This window comes from Vollenhovia emeryi, unplaced genomic scaffold (genome assembly GCF_000949405.1).
Source record: "Vollenhovia emeryi isolate VEMERY1.0 unplaced genomic scaffold, V.emery_V1.0 DF939145.1, whole genome shotgun sequence".
Lineage (NCBI taxonomy): Eukaryota > Metazoa > Arthropoda > Insecta > Hymenoptera > Formicidae > Vollenhovia > Vollenhovia emeryi.
In genome coordinates this window covers 1,981,540-1,997,219 of record NW_011967221.1, presented here as the reverse complement: position 1 = coordinate 1,997,219, position 15,680 = coordinate 1,981,540, and the positions used below count along the sequence as shown (strand labels likewise).

The 15,680-nt window shown below is 44.9% G+C and overlaps 1 protein-coding gene across 2 annotated transcripts in view; it reads left to right on the top strand.

Annotated features, from left to right (window-relative positions):
- The window catches only part of LOC105566364 (mucin-5AC), a 28,447-nt gene extending 16,747 nt beyond the window's left edge, over window positions 1-11,700 (top strand). For both annotated transcript variants that reach the window (XM_012020291.1, XM_012020290.1), the window contains exon 2: window positions 9,471-11,700. In XM_012020291.1, the coding sequence (XP_011875681.1) occupies window positions 9,479-10,660 (1,182 nt within the window). In that variant the 5' untranslated portion in view covers window positions 9,471-9,478 and the 3' untranslated portion in view covers window positions 10,661-11,700. The remainder of the gene's footprint in view (window positions 1-9,470) is intronic.
- The last annotated feature ends 3,980 nt before the right edge of the window (window positions 11,701-15,680 follow it).

The following is a 15,680-nucleotide window of genomic DNA, read 5'->3' as shown; positions in this document are numbered from 1 at the left end:
TTTGGAGCCAATAAATTCCGGACTAGGGCAATAAATTAGCACTAAATTAGCACTAAATTTTGCCGTATATTTGAATTCGATGACTNTGTTTTTTAGGTAGTGGGGGTAGCTAGCTTAATGTTAACTCAGCACCCCCACTTCAACATTAATTTCTTGCGAAAGGGTTGGAGCAATAAATTCCGGACTAGGGCAATAAATTAGCACTATATTAGCACTAAATTTTTCCATAAGTCCGACTTCGATTTTTAGTGGTGGGGGTTCTAGGTTAATGTACGTGAAACGGCGCCGCGTCCGCACACGGCGGGCGTCGCGTCGGCGAGATTTATCGGCGAGACTTGTTTCTTTCTTTTTTTATTTCTTCCTCCCTTCCCTTTTCTTCTCCGGCTCGCCGCTCGCTTCGCGGAAAGCCTCCGGCGGAAACGCGACGCGCCGCCACACGAGAGTGGAATATAATAGCGCGACAGCGAGGGCTAGCCTCTCCCCAAGTCCCCACGTTGCGCATAATTTCTCTCTTCAACGCTACCGAAATCCGTTTGTATCTGGCTTATTGTTAGTTTGAGACCACGGTCTTACACACACGGGTCTCGAAACTCGGGCAGATTTTGAGGCGGGGAGGATGTGTGCCAAAATTTAAGACATTTTCAGTGCGCAATCTTGCCGCCGCAGAATCACTCCAGCATCCCCTTAAATTCAACGCTAGTGCATGGGCCAGTGTACAGTCCAACAAATTGTCCTGGATAGTTCATAATGACGAATCGTTGCATAGCCCCAAAGTGCAAAACGGGTAATAAACTTTGTGATAAGTTAATAAAGTTAAAGCCTGTTGGTCCAAGTTCTAGCATCGTGGACGCAGGCCTTTAGAGCCACCATAGTATAACTAGTAGGTCCATTTTGACAAAGTCAGTCTTGTCGAATTATCGAAGCCTCGACCGACGATCTGACTTGTTGAAAGTAAACAAAATGACGAGGAATTTCATCAGAGTCGCGACAAAAGAATAATTATTTCGTTTCCCAGGTATTCGCCTTCTTATCGGCGATTATTCTATTATTGGCAGAATAAGAATTGCTAGCACGTCGTTGGGAGAAAACTATGAAAATACCTCTATCAACACGTGCGACGCCGCGGAACAATTGACTGTAAGAAAATTCCTTGTTATAATTCAAGCCCACGTCTTTTACAGCGTGTACATACCCTGACGCCGGTTATTTTCGCAAGCGCGACGAATAGTGCGCGCAGCGCTCGCGGTGCCGCCCGTCGCTCCGGCAAAAAGAAACAGAGGAGAATAATCAGACGCTTAATTCGGTCGGCGCGCGCACTTTCGCGCCCACGCGCGACGTGCCGCGGCCTTAAATCAACGCTCGGGCTGTCGCATAATTCTCCCAATAACGCCGGCGAAGGCGACGGTAAACGCGCCCACGTAGCGGCGACTGCGAAACGCATTGACACGCGTCAAAACGGTAATCGCTAACAGAGACCGCTCGTTAGGCAAGCGTTAAGTGCCGCGGTATCGGGGGGTCATTAGGCGTGCGATACGACACGTAGCCGTATCGGTCGGCGATCCAAGTCATCGCTCCGGCGATCGCGCGGAGCCTCGTATTACGTCGCTATTACGACGCGGTAACAGGTGATTATTAGCGGCCCACGGCGAACGCTCGGCGCCGGATGCAATTGGCGTCGCGTAATTACGCGAACTAGTCGACGTCGCGCGGCCCGGCGCTTTATAATTCCGCAAAAGGCGGCCGGCGCTGACAGACAGGCGTCCGCGATATTGCCAGCGCGATGACGGAAACACCGCTCTGGCGGGTGATCTACGATCGAGAGCGATCTTATTCCCCTTATTCAGCTCGGCTCGCTTTTCATTCCGCGAGCCGCCTATCGACGAGACAGAAGCGGCGTCTCAATTTGAGCTCAAGACGTGAGCCACGTCTACAATGGTCCGCGGAGTCGCGAGCTGCCGCGGCGCAGGATTCAGCCGGTGTGAATAACATCTACTCGTATGTTATCGCGAGAACAATGTTAAATTGTCTTCCCCATGGAAATAAATAGATTTTTTAATGTAGGTAAAAATATATGTAATATATTTGGTATATAGAAATTCTATTTAAAAAATCACATATAATATTATATACGTCAAAATTATAATAAAAATATATGTAAAATATTTTATTACTGACTTTTTCACAAGATTATTTTCTTTTTGTCGTATTTTAATTACATATTGGCTGAATCCCTCGTTGCAACGCTGCAACTTCAACCATTGTAGACGAGGCTGCGGTCTCTTAAAGATGCGCTTTAAGATTGTTTCTGGTTTATTAACGTGAAACGTTCACTAGAAATATTAGATACATCCTATGGTATGTATAATAATATAGATATAATATCTCTTTCACGAATATATCACACGGAGAGAATTTTCTTTCAAAATTTATCCTGAAAGTCATGTACCGTGGGACAACACGGCATTTCGAAAAATTTTACGAGTTTTTCAAATTTTACCATACATTTTACTACTAAAATATGTACTAAGTAGAATTACTAATTTTTTTGAAATTTTATCATACATTTTACTAGTAAAATTTAAAAAAAACTCTTTTAAAGTTCTTCAAAATGCTCCGATTCATCAAGAAATAAATTTTAAGAGAACATTCTCTTCGTGCACATTGAGATTTCGAGATCCAGGAAAATAACGACTTTAATAATTTTCCGTTGCACTGTGCTGTACGTATTCAAGCGGGAATAAACTGAATATCGATATTAATATTATTGTCGCACTTATTGACATTATGAAATGTGCATAGCGAATACTTTAATTAGACGCGTCGATCATTCTACGCGCACGTGCTCTTTTTTCCTGTTTTCATCGAATCTTTCGCAATCCAGGCTATAGATTGCGCTCGAATCTCTTATCGCTTATCAAATTCTTCGATGTTTCCTTGCACATCACGTTATTGCGCGAAAGAAGGGGCGTAGCTGCTTTCTAAACAATTTCACATCTCACAAGCACGCGATTATCACCGACGATTTCAGAAGTCGTCGCGAGAACGATTAAATTTCGGCCACGTGCGCGAGAGCCGTCTCCGCGTGCTTTATATTTAGCCACTTCGGTTCTATAGAAAGCCCTCGACAGAAGTTTTCCAACACGTTCCACGTGCTCCCGCCTTCGCCGTCTCTTCAATCTTCCACGTGGGACGCACCCTTAATGCTCCCATCTTAATTAAAAGGAGAAAACCAAGTTTCCCGTTTTCTTTCTCTCGCGAATGAAAGAGAGAGCATCGGATTTATTTTTATTTTCTTTGAAATCCTTAAATATCCTATTCCAAGTCTGCATCGGATTATCGATAAATAAACTAACGAAACTTATTAAAGAAAGAAAAAAAAACTCACTTATAGTCGCCAGCGACGATTAAAATTTAAAACAGTGAGCTTATTGTCAACCCGCCTGGCAAATTCTATTGAATTCGTTACTACGTTTCGACCTTACTTTTCGGGTCCTTTTCGAGTATAATACAATTAAGAAAATAAGGAAAAATTCATAGACTAGCAAGTTATCAGAGCGATAGAGTACTAGGCACTAGGCCTTGCTAGGGCATTATGAAGATAAAATAAGATAACAAGATAAACTGGGCATCAGTGCACTGAAAAAAATTTCTGATTGAATATGGACGAATCAGATAATTCCTTTAGGATTTACCAGAATTCCTGTAATCCTACAGAATGGTAGGTAAATTCTGGTAAATCCTAAAGGAATTATCTGATTCGTCCATATTCAACCAGAAATTTTTTTCAGTGTGGGCATTGGTGTACAAGATTTTGGTCAGCGGTTTCCCCCTCGGATTTGATTGATTGATAAACGCCACGGTAAATAATAATGCGTCTCGAGTTACTAAATTAAACCAAAAAAAAAAACGCTCCAGTTAACTTCGTCCTCCATAAAAGAGATCGCAATGATTAAGAAATGATTTTGGACCGAGGCAACGACACGTAACAATGATCTCGATCTGGCAAACACAGCTGTGCGGCAGACGCAGCGTCAAGTGAAAAGAATTTTTCCACGAAGGACGCTTCTACGAAGCGTCACGTGGAAGATGCGCACCCGGCGCGACGGAAGACCCCGGCGGAAGGTCGGCGTTACAAGCCGTTACGTTCTCTGGCGCGAGAGTTTGCACAGATGTGCCCGGCGTGTTTGAACAAATGCGACCGAGACGGCGGAGGTACATACGAGGTCCCGAGGCATTCCGCGAGCTCGTTGGCGAAATGGCACGAGCGCGACTCCGAGTGCGCACGTACGAGAGGAGCGCCCGCAGACGGATCGCCCTCTAAAAACCGACGGTACCCAGCGGGATATCGTTGTTCAATTAGCCGTCTAGAAACTGCAGAGAGAGAGAGAGACCCTTTCTAGGTCAAAATTGCTCCACGTGGCTCGATCCGCGTCCGAACCTCAGGCGGTCTAATTTTGTGTTTCTAGAGGGAAAAAAAACCGGCACGTGTCCTCCTCGTTCATCTCCGTTCAGTCATTTCATCCGGTTATAACTTAAACTCCGAACGATCCAGTTTCGCGACATTTTTCGTTAAATTGTTTCCTATTTTTGGAAGAAAATGCTCGCTTCAACCGCGCTACCCTCGAAGAAATCTTTTATCACGGTCACTGTGCTAATTCACCTCGAACAGAGGATGGCGACTGAAAATGGAAACGAAATTTTCGGGCAGCGTCTATTTTCGGAAGATTTAGAAGGAAGATCCGTCCTGCTTAGAATGACAGAAGTCGCATCGGTGACACGTAGCGAATCGTAACCGCGCGACCTCGTCGATTTCGTTCTTTTGTTTTTCGTCCGATCGATATTTATGAATCGGCCGATGATCGAGCATGTGTCTTGGCCGGCGCCTGCTGATGACCTCGAGTGACCCAAACTCTTCCCGGCACCGTCGCGATAATTTCCTTTCCACGCGACCTTTCGTTTTTACGCGCGCGATAAGATTACGATGAAACCTCCTTTTCTGCGTAGAGATGCATAAATTTAGCAGATTGTCGTTACTTTAATTGGCGTCGGTGCTACGATACTGTCTTCGAAAATACTCGCGCTTCTCGCTCCGACCGCGTCGTTCAAAGTAATTATAGAAACAAAAAACTCGAGTAATAAATTAAGCAGAAATCGATACTCGACCAGTCTCGAGAATGTAGCGTCGGTGGCTCGAGATATCGGTGCATCGGTAATAAGCGAGCTCGAGTAAACATTACGAGCGAGAGACTTCTCCGTTCGTTAAACAATAATAACGATCGTCGCGAATGGCGGTGGCAGATGGCCGCTATCGAGAGTGCGGCCTTGTTATCGGCGCGATAACGCTTCTAAACTAACACGCGGCGGGCAGAGACGATGCCAGGTGGCCAGTAACGTTATCTCACTTGCTCGGGCGCAGTTCCGCCTCGCTTGTTCGCACTCTCTCTCCCTCTCTCTCCTTATTACAATTCGTCTTTCTTCCGCTCCAATTTGCTCGGTGGCGAAAGAAGATGCGACGAAGAGGGGCCGTAGACGTTTCGCGGCGGCATTGAACAAACTGGAGTCTCGTTCCAATTAACCCAGCTTTAACCCGTGACTTATCGCGTCGCGGGGAAGTCGCGCTCGGGTCGCAACGGCGGACGGGGAATCTATGTTTGGCTCGAATCGGCGGGCATGGCACTTACCGCGCTCGCAGGAATTCCGTGCGAGAGCCCTTCGGTTGGACCGTTTCCAAGATACGCGGCATCTACGAAAGGTTTTCGGGAAAGCGTCGCGTTCGCGGGGTCAGCGTGATCGCCAACCAGAAAGGAAAGACGATCCGGTTGCCCGTTCACGTCGCGATCGTGATCCTCCTTTCTCTCTCTCTCGCTCTCTTTCTATCGGAAAGGCAATAAAAGGAGAGCAACGAACAGACGAGGTTGGCGCCAGCGTCATGTGGCGGCCGTGCTTTGCTCTTCCCGGCTTGTTTCTCTGGAGAGGACACGAGAAAAAGACAAGGAAGAGCGACGGAGATGAGCGGGGTGGAAAATGGCGTTTATTAATACCGCAGGATCGAAATCCAGCATACGCCATTTGACCCTTGGATTTCTAATCGGAGAACCGAGAAACTTACCGGCGTATTTTCCAATTACACTTTAGTCATCACGAACGAAAATGAAGCCTAATGTGCGCCTAGAAACATTCCATTTTGTAACCAATTTTGTAACCAATTTTGTAACCAATACATGCGTTTAAACAATTTGTACTAGTTGATCAATTGCACGTTATACAGGGTGTCCCAGGAGGAAAGGTCAATACTCTGGAAGGCGATAGTATCGGTCATTTTAAGCAAAAATGTTCATATGAATGTACGTCCCATTCCCCACTGTTTTCAAGATGGAGCTATTTGAATGTACAGTTCCAAAATTATAGACAAGAAAGAAATACCACGTACTATTTCTAACGTTTGTCGTTCAAGTGATACATTTTTTACAGATCATACAATAATAAATTTCTCAACTCTTGTGTGAACATGGCGTGTTGCTCGCTCGAGATTTGTGAATATGCGAGGCATTTTGAACGTTTCTACAATGTTATCGGCACAACAGTCAACAGACGTATAAGAGTATTCCCGCAGACGTTTATGAGGTTGGACGAAGGGTCAAGTGTACAGAAAAAAAGTAAATATACGAGACATTCAAGCAGCTCTATCTCGGAAGCAGTGGGGAACGGGACATATATTCATATGAACATTTTTGCTCAAAATGACCGATACTATCACCTCCCAGAATATTGACCTTTCCTCCTGGGACACCCTGTATATTGCGCAATCGTACTTTGTCGACAAATTTTTTAAATGGTTTGATTTGCTTACATAAAATAGAATATTTCTACTTTATCTTATATTTTCCGCTTGCAAATTATTCCGATGAAAATTAGAGCGCTACGTCAATTGGAGAATCCCAAGAAAAAGAGCCAGCTAATAAAAGAAGCTCGCGGAGAAACGCCGGCTTCGATTTCGAGTAAATACACCGCCAGACGCCTCTTAAGGATGTTAACTGATTCCGATTCACAGCGATCGTATTCGGGAGAGGAGACCGACGAGTGAGACGGAGAGGGCGAGTGCGAAAGCGAGATGGGGCAAGATGAAAGAATCGCGCCAGCCGCGGCGCCGGCGATCCGCGATCGAGAAATCCGATGCATCATGCGCAATGCGCAACGCTCGCGCCGCTGCGCAGTCAGCGACCACCGGCTCGTGTGAGTTATTGGCTCCGATCCGATCGTCATCGGGCACCGACTGTTCGTTCTCGCTACCGGGGTTTGCCACCGCGCGGAGACTCGCCGAATAATTGAGCGTAATCGCGGGAAGAGCGTCAAAGATCGCGCGCCGCTCGTGCGGAATTTTACGCGTCTCGCGGTCCCGGGAAATGTGAGAAAGGTCATGAAATCGCGATCGCCGCTCTGACGCCGGATAAAATTACGCACCGTCGTGTTTGCATACGCATTTGTTACACAAACAAGACGGTTACGTCAGCCGGCTTGATAATTCGCGCGTTGTATACAGTTTCGCGATTCTCGACTCGCGCGCGCGTCGCCCTTGCGAAACGCGCGTGGCTCCCCCGATCAGCTTTTCCAAGAATCGCTGGGCATTTAAAAAACTGTACGTATACAGGGTGCGTGCCCATTTGCTCTCGGTACCATCATAGTATAACTAGCATGCCCACACTCTGTCGGTCTTTTGATCTTTTCGGTTTCGGTCACGTGGTATTCCGCCATGTTTTTGGTATAAAATCCTGTCACACTGATTTCACACTACCACACATACGACATCCGGCTCATTGGCTCCACCAAAATAATGGCGGATGCGCAGAAAGGATCGACGCAAAACAAAACAAATGACAGAGTGGGCGTACTAGTTATACTATGGCACTACTGCCAATACTGAACGCTATTACTGTATTTGGCTTCTCAGAAAGTCATTCTCAAATGAAACCTCGGTATCCTTCGTAATAACATAGGGGTTATTTTCTAAATGCAACCATCTACCCCTTTCCTTTGATACGTACATTAATCTAGCACCTCCACCACTAAAGATCGAAGTCGGACTTGTAGAAAAATTTAGTGCTAATATACTGCTAATTTATTGCCCTAGTCCGAAATTTATTGCTTCAACCCTTTCGCAAGAAATTAATGTTGAAAGTGGGGGTGCTGAGTTAACATTAAGCTAGCACCCCCACTGCTAAAAACACACAAAACAGAATTCTTTGATACTGAATGCTCGAGTCTATTGGGAGTACTGTCAGTAGCACCGAGAGAAACTGGGAACACCCACAGTCCTGTCATTTTCTACACTGAAAAAAATTTCTGGTTGAATATGGACGAATCAGATAATTCCTTTAGGATTTACCAGAATTCCTTTAGGATTTACCAGAATTTCTGTAGGATTGCAGGAATTCTGGTAAATCCTAAAGGAATTATCTGATTCGTCCATATTCAACCAGAAATTTTTTTCAGTGTAGGAAACCTCGTTGTCCTTAAAAGCGCAAAAATCATGCGTGCAATAACAAGTACGTGGAATCGCTCCTGACCCCTTCCGAAGTGCGTCAGACGAAAAGACGACGGCGAGGTGAAACTGTTCGCGCGATGACAAGCGTCTTCGCCGGCGATACTAAAATCAGCGAAATTAGTCTCCGCCTTGGAATCCGAGTCGGCTCGGGGTCGTCGGCGAAGCGGACGGGAGGAGAGGAGCGAGGACGGCGCGAGTGTATTATAATCCTCTCTCGCTCGGGTCGGGTCCCTGCGTGCGCGCCAGATGGTACCAGCTGGATGACGCATCAAAGCAGAAAGCCTCCCCGCGTGTCCGAAGCGCGGTTCCGCCCACGGAATCGCGAGGGAAACACGTGCGTCTCCGCCGCCGCCGGCATCGTCCTCCGTCACGTTGCGAAACGCGGTCTCAATAGTGCGAGAATTCGATAGGATCTCGTAACGCGCCTGTGTTACCGAAGAACGTTATTCATCTACGCGTCGTCCGCGCGCGGAGACTGGCACCGCGTTAAATTTCAACGGCGACTTCCTCGAAGCGATTAATCTTGCGTTGATCATAATCTGATTGGTTGCGTCGGCGAACGATGTGGTTTCTGTAACATTTCATGTATAGCGAAGAGTAAACTAGGTAAAATTTCAAAAGCTCATAAAATTCTTGGAAATGCCGTGTTGTCTCACGATTGCAATATTTTCAGGATAAATTCTAAAAGAAAATTGTCTCCGTGTACATTTTTTAATGTCACAATACGACACGTGCGCATAACGATCGAAAGGCCGGTGGAAAAATCTTGATTACGTGTTTAGATTCGGCATATAAAAAAAAGGAACGAAAGAGTTAAATTGTGCGGCTTAGTTAATTACTTACATCTTTCTATATTGTCATCTATCTATTATCTGCAGCACTCGTAGGACAGCCATGATTAACGTATCTTTCTGTATTTCGTTTACAGCCGGTGTCATGGCCGGTTCCGAGAGGGACAGCGGCTCCTGCAGCAGCGTCGACGAGGACAGCAGATCGAGCCTGCATTCGCCTACCTCGTCCGAGGACAGTGTCGAAGTGCAGGTGACACCGATCTCGTTGCGGAACAAGCGGAAGCTGGCGGAGCCGCGAAAGATCCAAGAACCGGCAGTCATTGCCGCGCCATTGAAGAAGAGACGGTTCGAGCCTATTTCCGAGGAGACCACCGTGGATCAGGAGGAGACCAGGTCGCTGAGCACGCCAAATCCCTTCCGACCGTGGATTCCTGCCTCCTACAAAAACGAGTCCAAGGCAACCGCGACTTCGTCCTCGTCGACGACGACGGTGACGAGCACGATTTCCAACTCGACAGCGACGACAACTGCGACGACGTCGACGACGTTGACGACAACGCCATTGTCCAGCGAGGGAAAAGAAGAAGAGAGGAGGGGAGATCAAGACGAGACGACGCAGAGGCTACACGAATCGTTTAGGAGACTCCAGCATGCTACTGACCACGATCGATCGGCTGTTTCCTCGCGACGAGAGCCTCGTCAGAGGTTGTTCGACTCGACAACGCCAACAGCAGCAACGACGTCGACTCCGCCGAGCGTCATCGCTCTAGCGCATCCTAGGCTGCAGGATGAACCGTTGTCCTTGGTGGTGAGAAACGAGGCGCCCAGAGTGCCGTCGCATCCCGCCGTCAGTGGCTCCTACGAGAAAACGCCGTCGTACATGATGGAGCACTTGTTGGCGACTTCGTCCGGTCATAATCATCAAAATCACGAGACTCATCCGAGCCAGCGGAGTCACCAGAGTCACCAAGTGGCCTCCGCGTCGAGACACCACCACCAGGGCGGCCAGCAGAGAAATTACAAGAACATGACGAGAGAAAGACGGATAGAGGCGAATGCTCGAGAGAGAACCAGGGTGCATACCATCAGCGCGGCCTTCGACACGTTGAGACACGCGATACCCGCCTACTCGCACAACCAGAAGCTATCGAAGCTATCGGTACTGAGGATCGCCTGCAGCTACATCATGACACTCAGCAAGATTCTCGGGAAGGACAGCGAGGTGGCCACAAAAAGCAACGGCATTGCGGGCTTGGGCAGTTGCGTGGACCTGGTCTCCAGGACCATTCAGACGGAGGGCAAGCTCAGAAAGCGGAAAGACGACTAAACGAATCAAGGTTTCCACCTCAACAGCGGGAACAATATATGAAGATAAAGGACAATGGGATCTGTAACGAAAAACAGCAGGACATGTCCCGCCTCGCATTGTCAAACGCTTATACGTCTTCTATTCTCGATGCCATTTGATTCGTGGGGAGGTCAACCTAGGGTTAAGTAAGCTGTTAACCTAAGCAACTAATCCTCGCCGGTCTCTACGCTGCGCGTATTAATTCGTAGTGTATCGATCAGGAATGCGTTAACTTAGAGTCGCGACGGAAGGACTTTCGAAAGACTTGATGATAAGATTAATTAAATTGAGTCTTGCTCGCAGAACACGATTATAGGATTAACTACTTGTCGTTTTACAAAAATTGTATATTACGCTTTTTGAAATCATAATAAGCTTTAAATTCTAATGGACACTGTCAGCAGAGAATTTTTTGCGACGCCCGCAATGGGAATTCGTCTACCTACCTACCGATAGCAGTTGCGCAACCAGACAATAAAACTTTAGAGAGATTCTCATACTTAGATCACGCCTGATTTACAACAGACACTGCTCATTGCACCGCGTCACGGACATTACGGTAGAGAACGGCGAACGTTTATGTAGGATTTGATAATTCACGATAGAAGCTAGTCTTGAAGTTATCTTAACCCTTTCGAAGCGGTAATGGCAACGGTAAGCTCGTTACATTTCATTTGCTTATCCCAAAAAATACATCGAGACTTTTACTTTTAAGTGCAAAAATTTCAAGACTTTTAAACTCTCTTGTGAAGTGTAAATTAAATGTACACAAATTTTTCATAAAACAATTCTCTACACTGAGAAAAAAATTTTATTGGACAAACCAATTATAATAAATAGTATCTCCAACGGTTAATATCTTTTCCGATTAAATGAAAGATGCTTTGATCTGAAGAAATGCATCGATGAAATTTGATCGAAAAATTAGAATATACACAGTAGAAAATAGTGTGTTTAAATGTTAAAATTTTCTTGTGTTACCAAGATTTGATTCTTACTTCAATGTAAAATTAACACAAAACGTATATGTTATTATTATCGTAACACCTTTATGTGTTATATTTACGTTAACATAATAACTTGACACTTTATGTACATTATTTAAAAATTTAATATTATTTTGAGTTCGTTTAACACAACTATTTCACGAAATCAACCAGAACGTGTAATATCGACATTTCTTAAAAATTATTTCAACTATTCTGATCTGTAACTATTCGTACAGTTTACTTATCCCGACTTTTTTTTTACATCACACTTAAGGTTGAAAGAACATAAACGTAAATGTGAAGTACACTGTTGATTAATTAACTTATTAATTTAACTTAAATAATTTATAATTTATCAAAAAGTAACACACTCGATAAATGTTGTTTTAACTTAAAATTTAGAGTGGACTTTTTGGGACATGTAAAAAATGTTAACATTATCATTTTATTTTTACTGTGTACTGATCATATTCTTTATCGGATGTACAATTTAATCGAATCTATTCGTTTGTTTCCATGTAATTGGATTATCCGATTAGATAGGCCATTTTTTTCTCAGTGTAAATTTTCATATTCGCAACTATGGATTCGTAAAGTATTATAACGATGTATTTTCCTGGCGGAGCTTTCAATATTCTTCGGCGTGCGCTGCCGTTTGAAAGGGTTAAACGTAAAGCACGCGAACGCGCCTTAACTCGACCGAGCGGTTTCGTGTGTCACCTAGAACGATTTTCAAACTGATCAATTAAGATGCGCTTATTTCAACGAAAGGATGGGAGCAACGATCGCTTGCAATCTGTTGCACTTGTGCGAAATGCCGATCTAGGAGACGTACGCGAAAACGTAAAAGGACGAATAAAAAAGGAAGACAATAATAACGCTGCTTGTGGTGTTCTTGATAAGGCGATGAACGTTACGCGTTATATTATACGAAGTTATAAACGGTATCGTCTTCCTATAAGAATGTATGATAGTCAGGTAAACCACATGTAATGAAAGTATCATTGCTAGAATCAGGTGCGATCTGCTAGGATCGTCTCGTTTTCGAAAAGACTTCAATTTTTGGGGCTCACTGTTGGTCATCAAAAACAGAATATAAATGATATGAACCTGTTTTTTTTTTAAGAAATGGTTTTAAAATTAATATTGAATATTGTATAATATCGGCAATCTTTTAGAAAAAGTGTACCAAATGGTTTTGACTCCGGAATATGTACGTTGAATTAAACATCGTTAACAAGAGAATAATCGCACAGTTCGCAAGAGGAGGACGTTACCTGATGTTGAATTAAAGCTAAAAGAGTAGTCGGAGAGGAGTGGATCTATGCTCACACAGTCTTTTCGCGCAGTACCGTCGAGACTGCGTCTCGAATTTTGTAAATAGTAAATGTAACGATGTTACGACTAACGATTTATGTCGAAGCGAATGTACAGTGATTGAACGCGGTGCGAGAAAGGAGCGCATTTGCACGTTGGCCTTACGCGACGATCCGATGCGATATCCGATGTGTTCCTTTCTATGTTGTAAGGTAAAAAAACTTCGAACAAAGTTCAAATGCAAATGAAACTCAACAACGAAAATCGTGTCTTCTTTTGTGCAACAGCCTCCGCCTGTTCCTTCCCGTCACGATCCCCTTGACAATTACATTTATTTGAAATTGACATCACTTCTTAATCGCGAATTTTGCTCGTCAGAAATACAGCGAGAATATACGGGAGCTCGTCAATAAGCTTTTAACTTGTTCTGGCAGGCAGAAACGTTTATTATTATTTTGTTATGTTATTTTGAAAATATACATAACTGTTAACACGCACATCTTGCTCCGACTCTCTCCGCCTTTTGTTCATTCAGTATTAATTTCTATCTCTGGAGCTAATTTTTGTTAATTTGTTCCGTTCGAACGTTATTGCGTACAACACTCTAAAAGTCCATCAGTGAATTATCACTGAAAACACTGAATAGTCACTGATTCACAATTATAAGTAAACTAGTGGCACTAAATGTCGCCTGTCCAAACTATTTTTTATCCCTGCGGCCACAAAAATGGTCGAAAAAAATTCTGATAGAGCTTAAAATGACGGGCAGACATCACTTTATTTGTCACCAACTGGAAAATGTCGTAAGCGTTTGCTAACTTAGTTTCTTTCGTAAATTTCGTAACGAAGTGGAAAGTGCCATTTTCTTGCGTTCCTAATACAGCCTGCTTGTGAGCTTAATATTAAATTAATTGTTAGTACTTAACTGACATTGTGTTTTAACGTTTAATTGTAATACCATCATTCTATTCTCTGATTCATACTCTCTAATGTGGTACTCTTGGATTTGGAAAAGAAGAACAAGCAATAATATGTATTATACAACTACACTAGATCAGCCGACGTCATTTTACAAAAGTGTCATTGTCGTTACAACTATATTAAAAATACCTGTGTTGTTCATGAAATAAGCTAATCATCCTACTTTACACACAATTCTGTCCACAGTTAACAGACACCACTATTAAGCCAACGGCACATGATACTAGTTTTCTTACTGGATTGCTTACGAGAACCAATATCCTACACCACTGAAAATCGCAGGGTACACTTATAACTGTGAATCAGTGAGTTCACTGTTTTCAATGATAATCTACCGAATGACTCTTGGAGAGCATACTTTATTCGTCGGCTCGCAGACCGAAAAGATTATCGAACAAGTCCATTGCGACCGTCGCCGAACAATCCTAATAGAACAAGTGCTGGCGCATTTAGCGTGTTAGACGAGAGTACGAAACGAGAAACGAAAACGCGTCCAGACGTTTCTCTCTCGCGAACGCAACGCGGCGGACGAAAATCCGTGGTAAATTCAAACTCGGGGGCGGACATTGCTCGGTCAGGCGTACGTGCATAACCAGTTACAGCCAGATTTCGCGAGTTTGCCTAAGCGCCCGAGATGGAATCGCGACTGTTATCGCGGCGACGAGGTAAAAGTGGATCTAACAACGCGCGATTCGTAAAAAACAAAAAAAACCGTGTACACGCACGCACACGCGGAATGTATTCAGGTGTGACGACGCCGAACAACGTCGTCGGCGCTTCCCCAAGCGAATACGCACATCTGGCTCACAAAAGATAACGGTATCGGCCGACAATCCAATTGTGTTACCTGCCGCTGCACGATACACCGCGTACGACGGGCACTTTTCGGTACGTATGTACTCGTGAAATTGCGAGTTTTGCGTCGCTCTATTTGCGACAACCACAGGCGTTCTGTGAGAGCTACGGCGCTTCCTTTATCTATTAATATCAAATATTTTTCCATCGAACATAGTTCTCCGATTGACGTCCAGGGATGGATGTCGAACCCACCTGTTTTAAATCAATTACAAGTGTGAAGGCCATTTAGGACCTGGCACAGCTTGAGGTAGCCACTTAAATTACTATGTGACTCTATACACCGGCAAGCTCATTTATGCAATAGAGTCAATTTCGAAAATTTCGGACTGGTGTCGTTTTTGCAATCGCCGATTCAAAGCGGGGAGAAAAGCTCGAGGTGTTGAATCACGGAAAAATTATCCCCCGCCTGCGTGCAGGCTCTCGCGTGAGTTATAATCATAACTCTTTTAATTTGATTTAATTATCCTTTTGCGATTCGACGCGATCGTCGCGATTATTAGCGACGGATCGGCGCGGGGCTGCATCCGGTTCGGCAGCTGTTTAGCATAAGGGCAAATTGCTTAAGAGAATAATAATTCTCCTGCGTCGCCTCTCGCCCGTCGCTCGCGATCCGCGCCTCCTTCCACTATTATCCGGAGATGCGGCAGGTGGCGATGACGTTCTCGCGCTCGGCTACCTGCCTCGAAAACGAGCGCGCGGATTTTACTCGCAACGGGCGGCAGCGTCACATACGGGCATGTAGCACACGTGTGCACGCCACCGTGGCCGGACTCGCCGCGAGTTGTACGTGTAACACGGGCGTTAGGGGAGTAACCCGGGGAAGTTGACGCGGAGGCTGCGGGGAACCGCAGGGG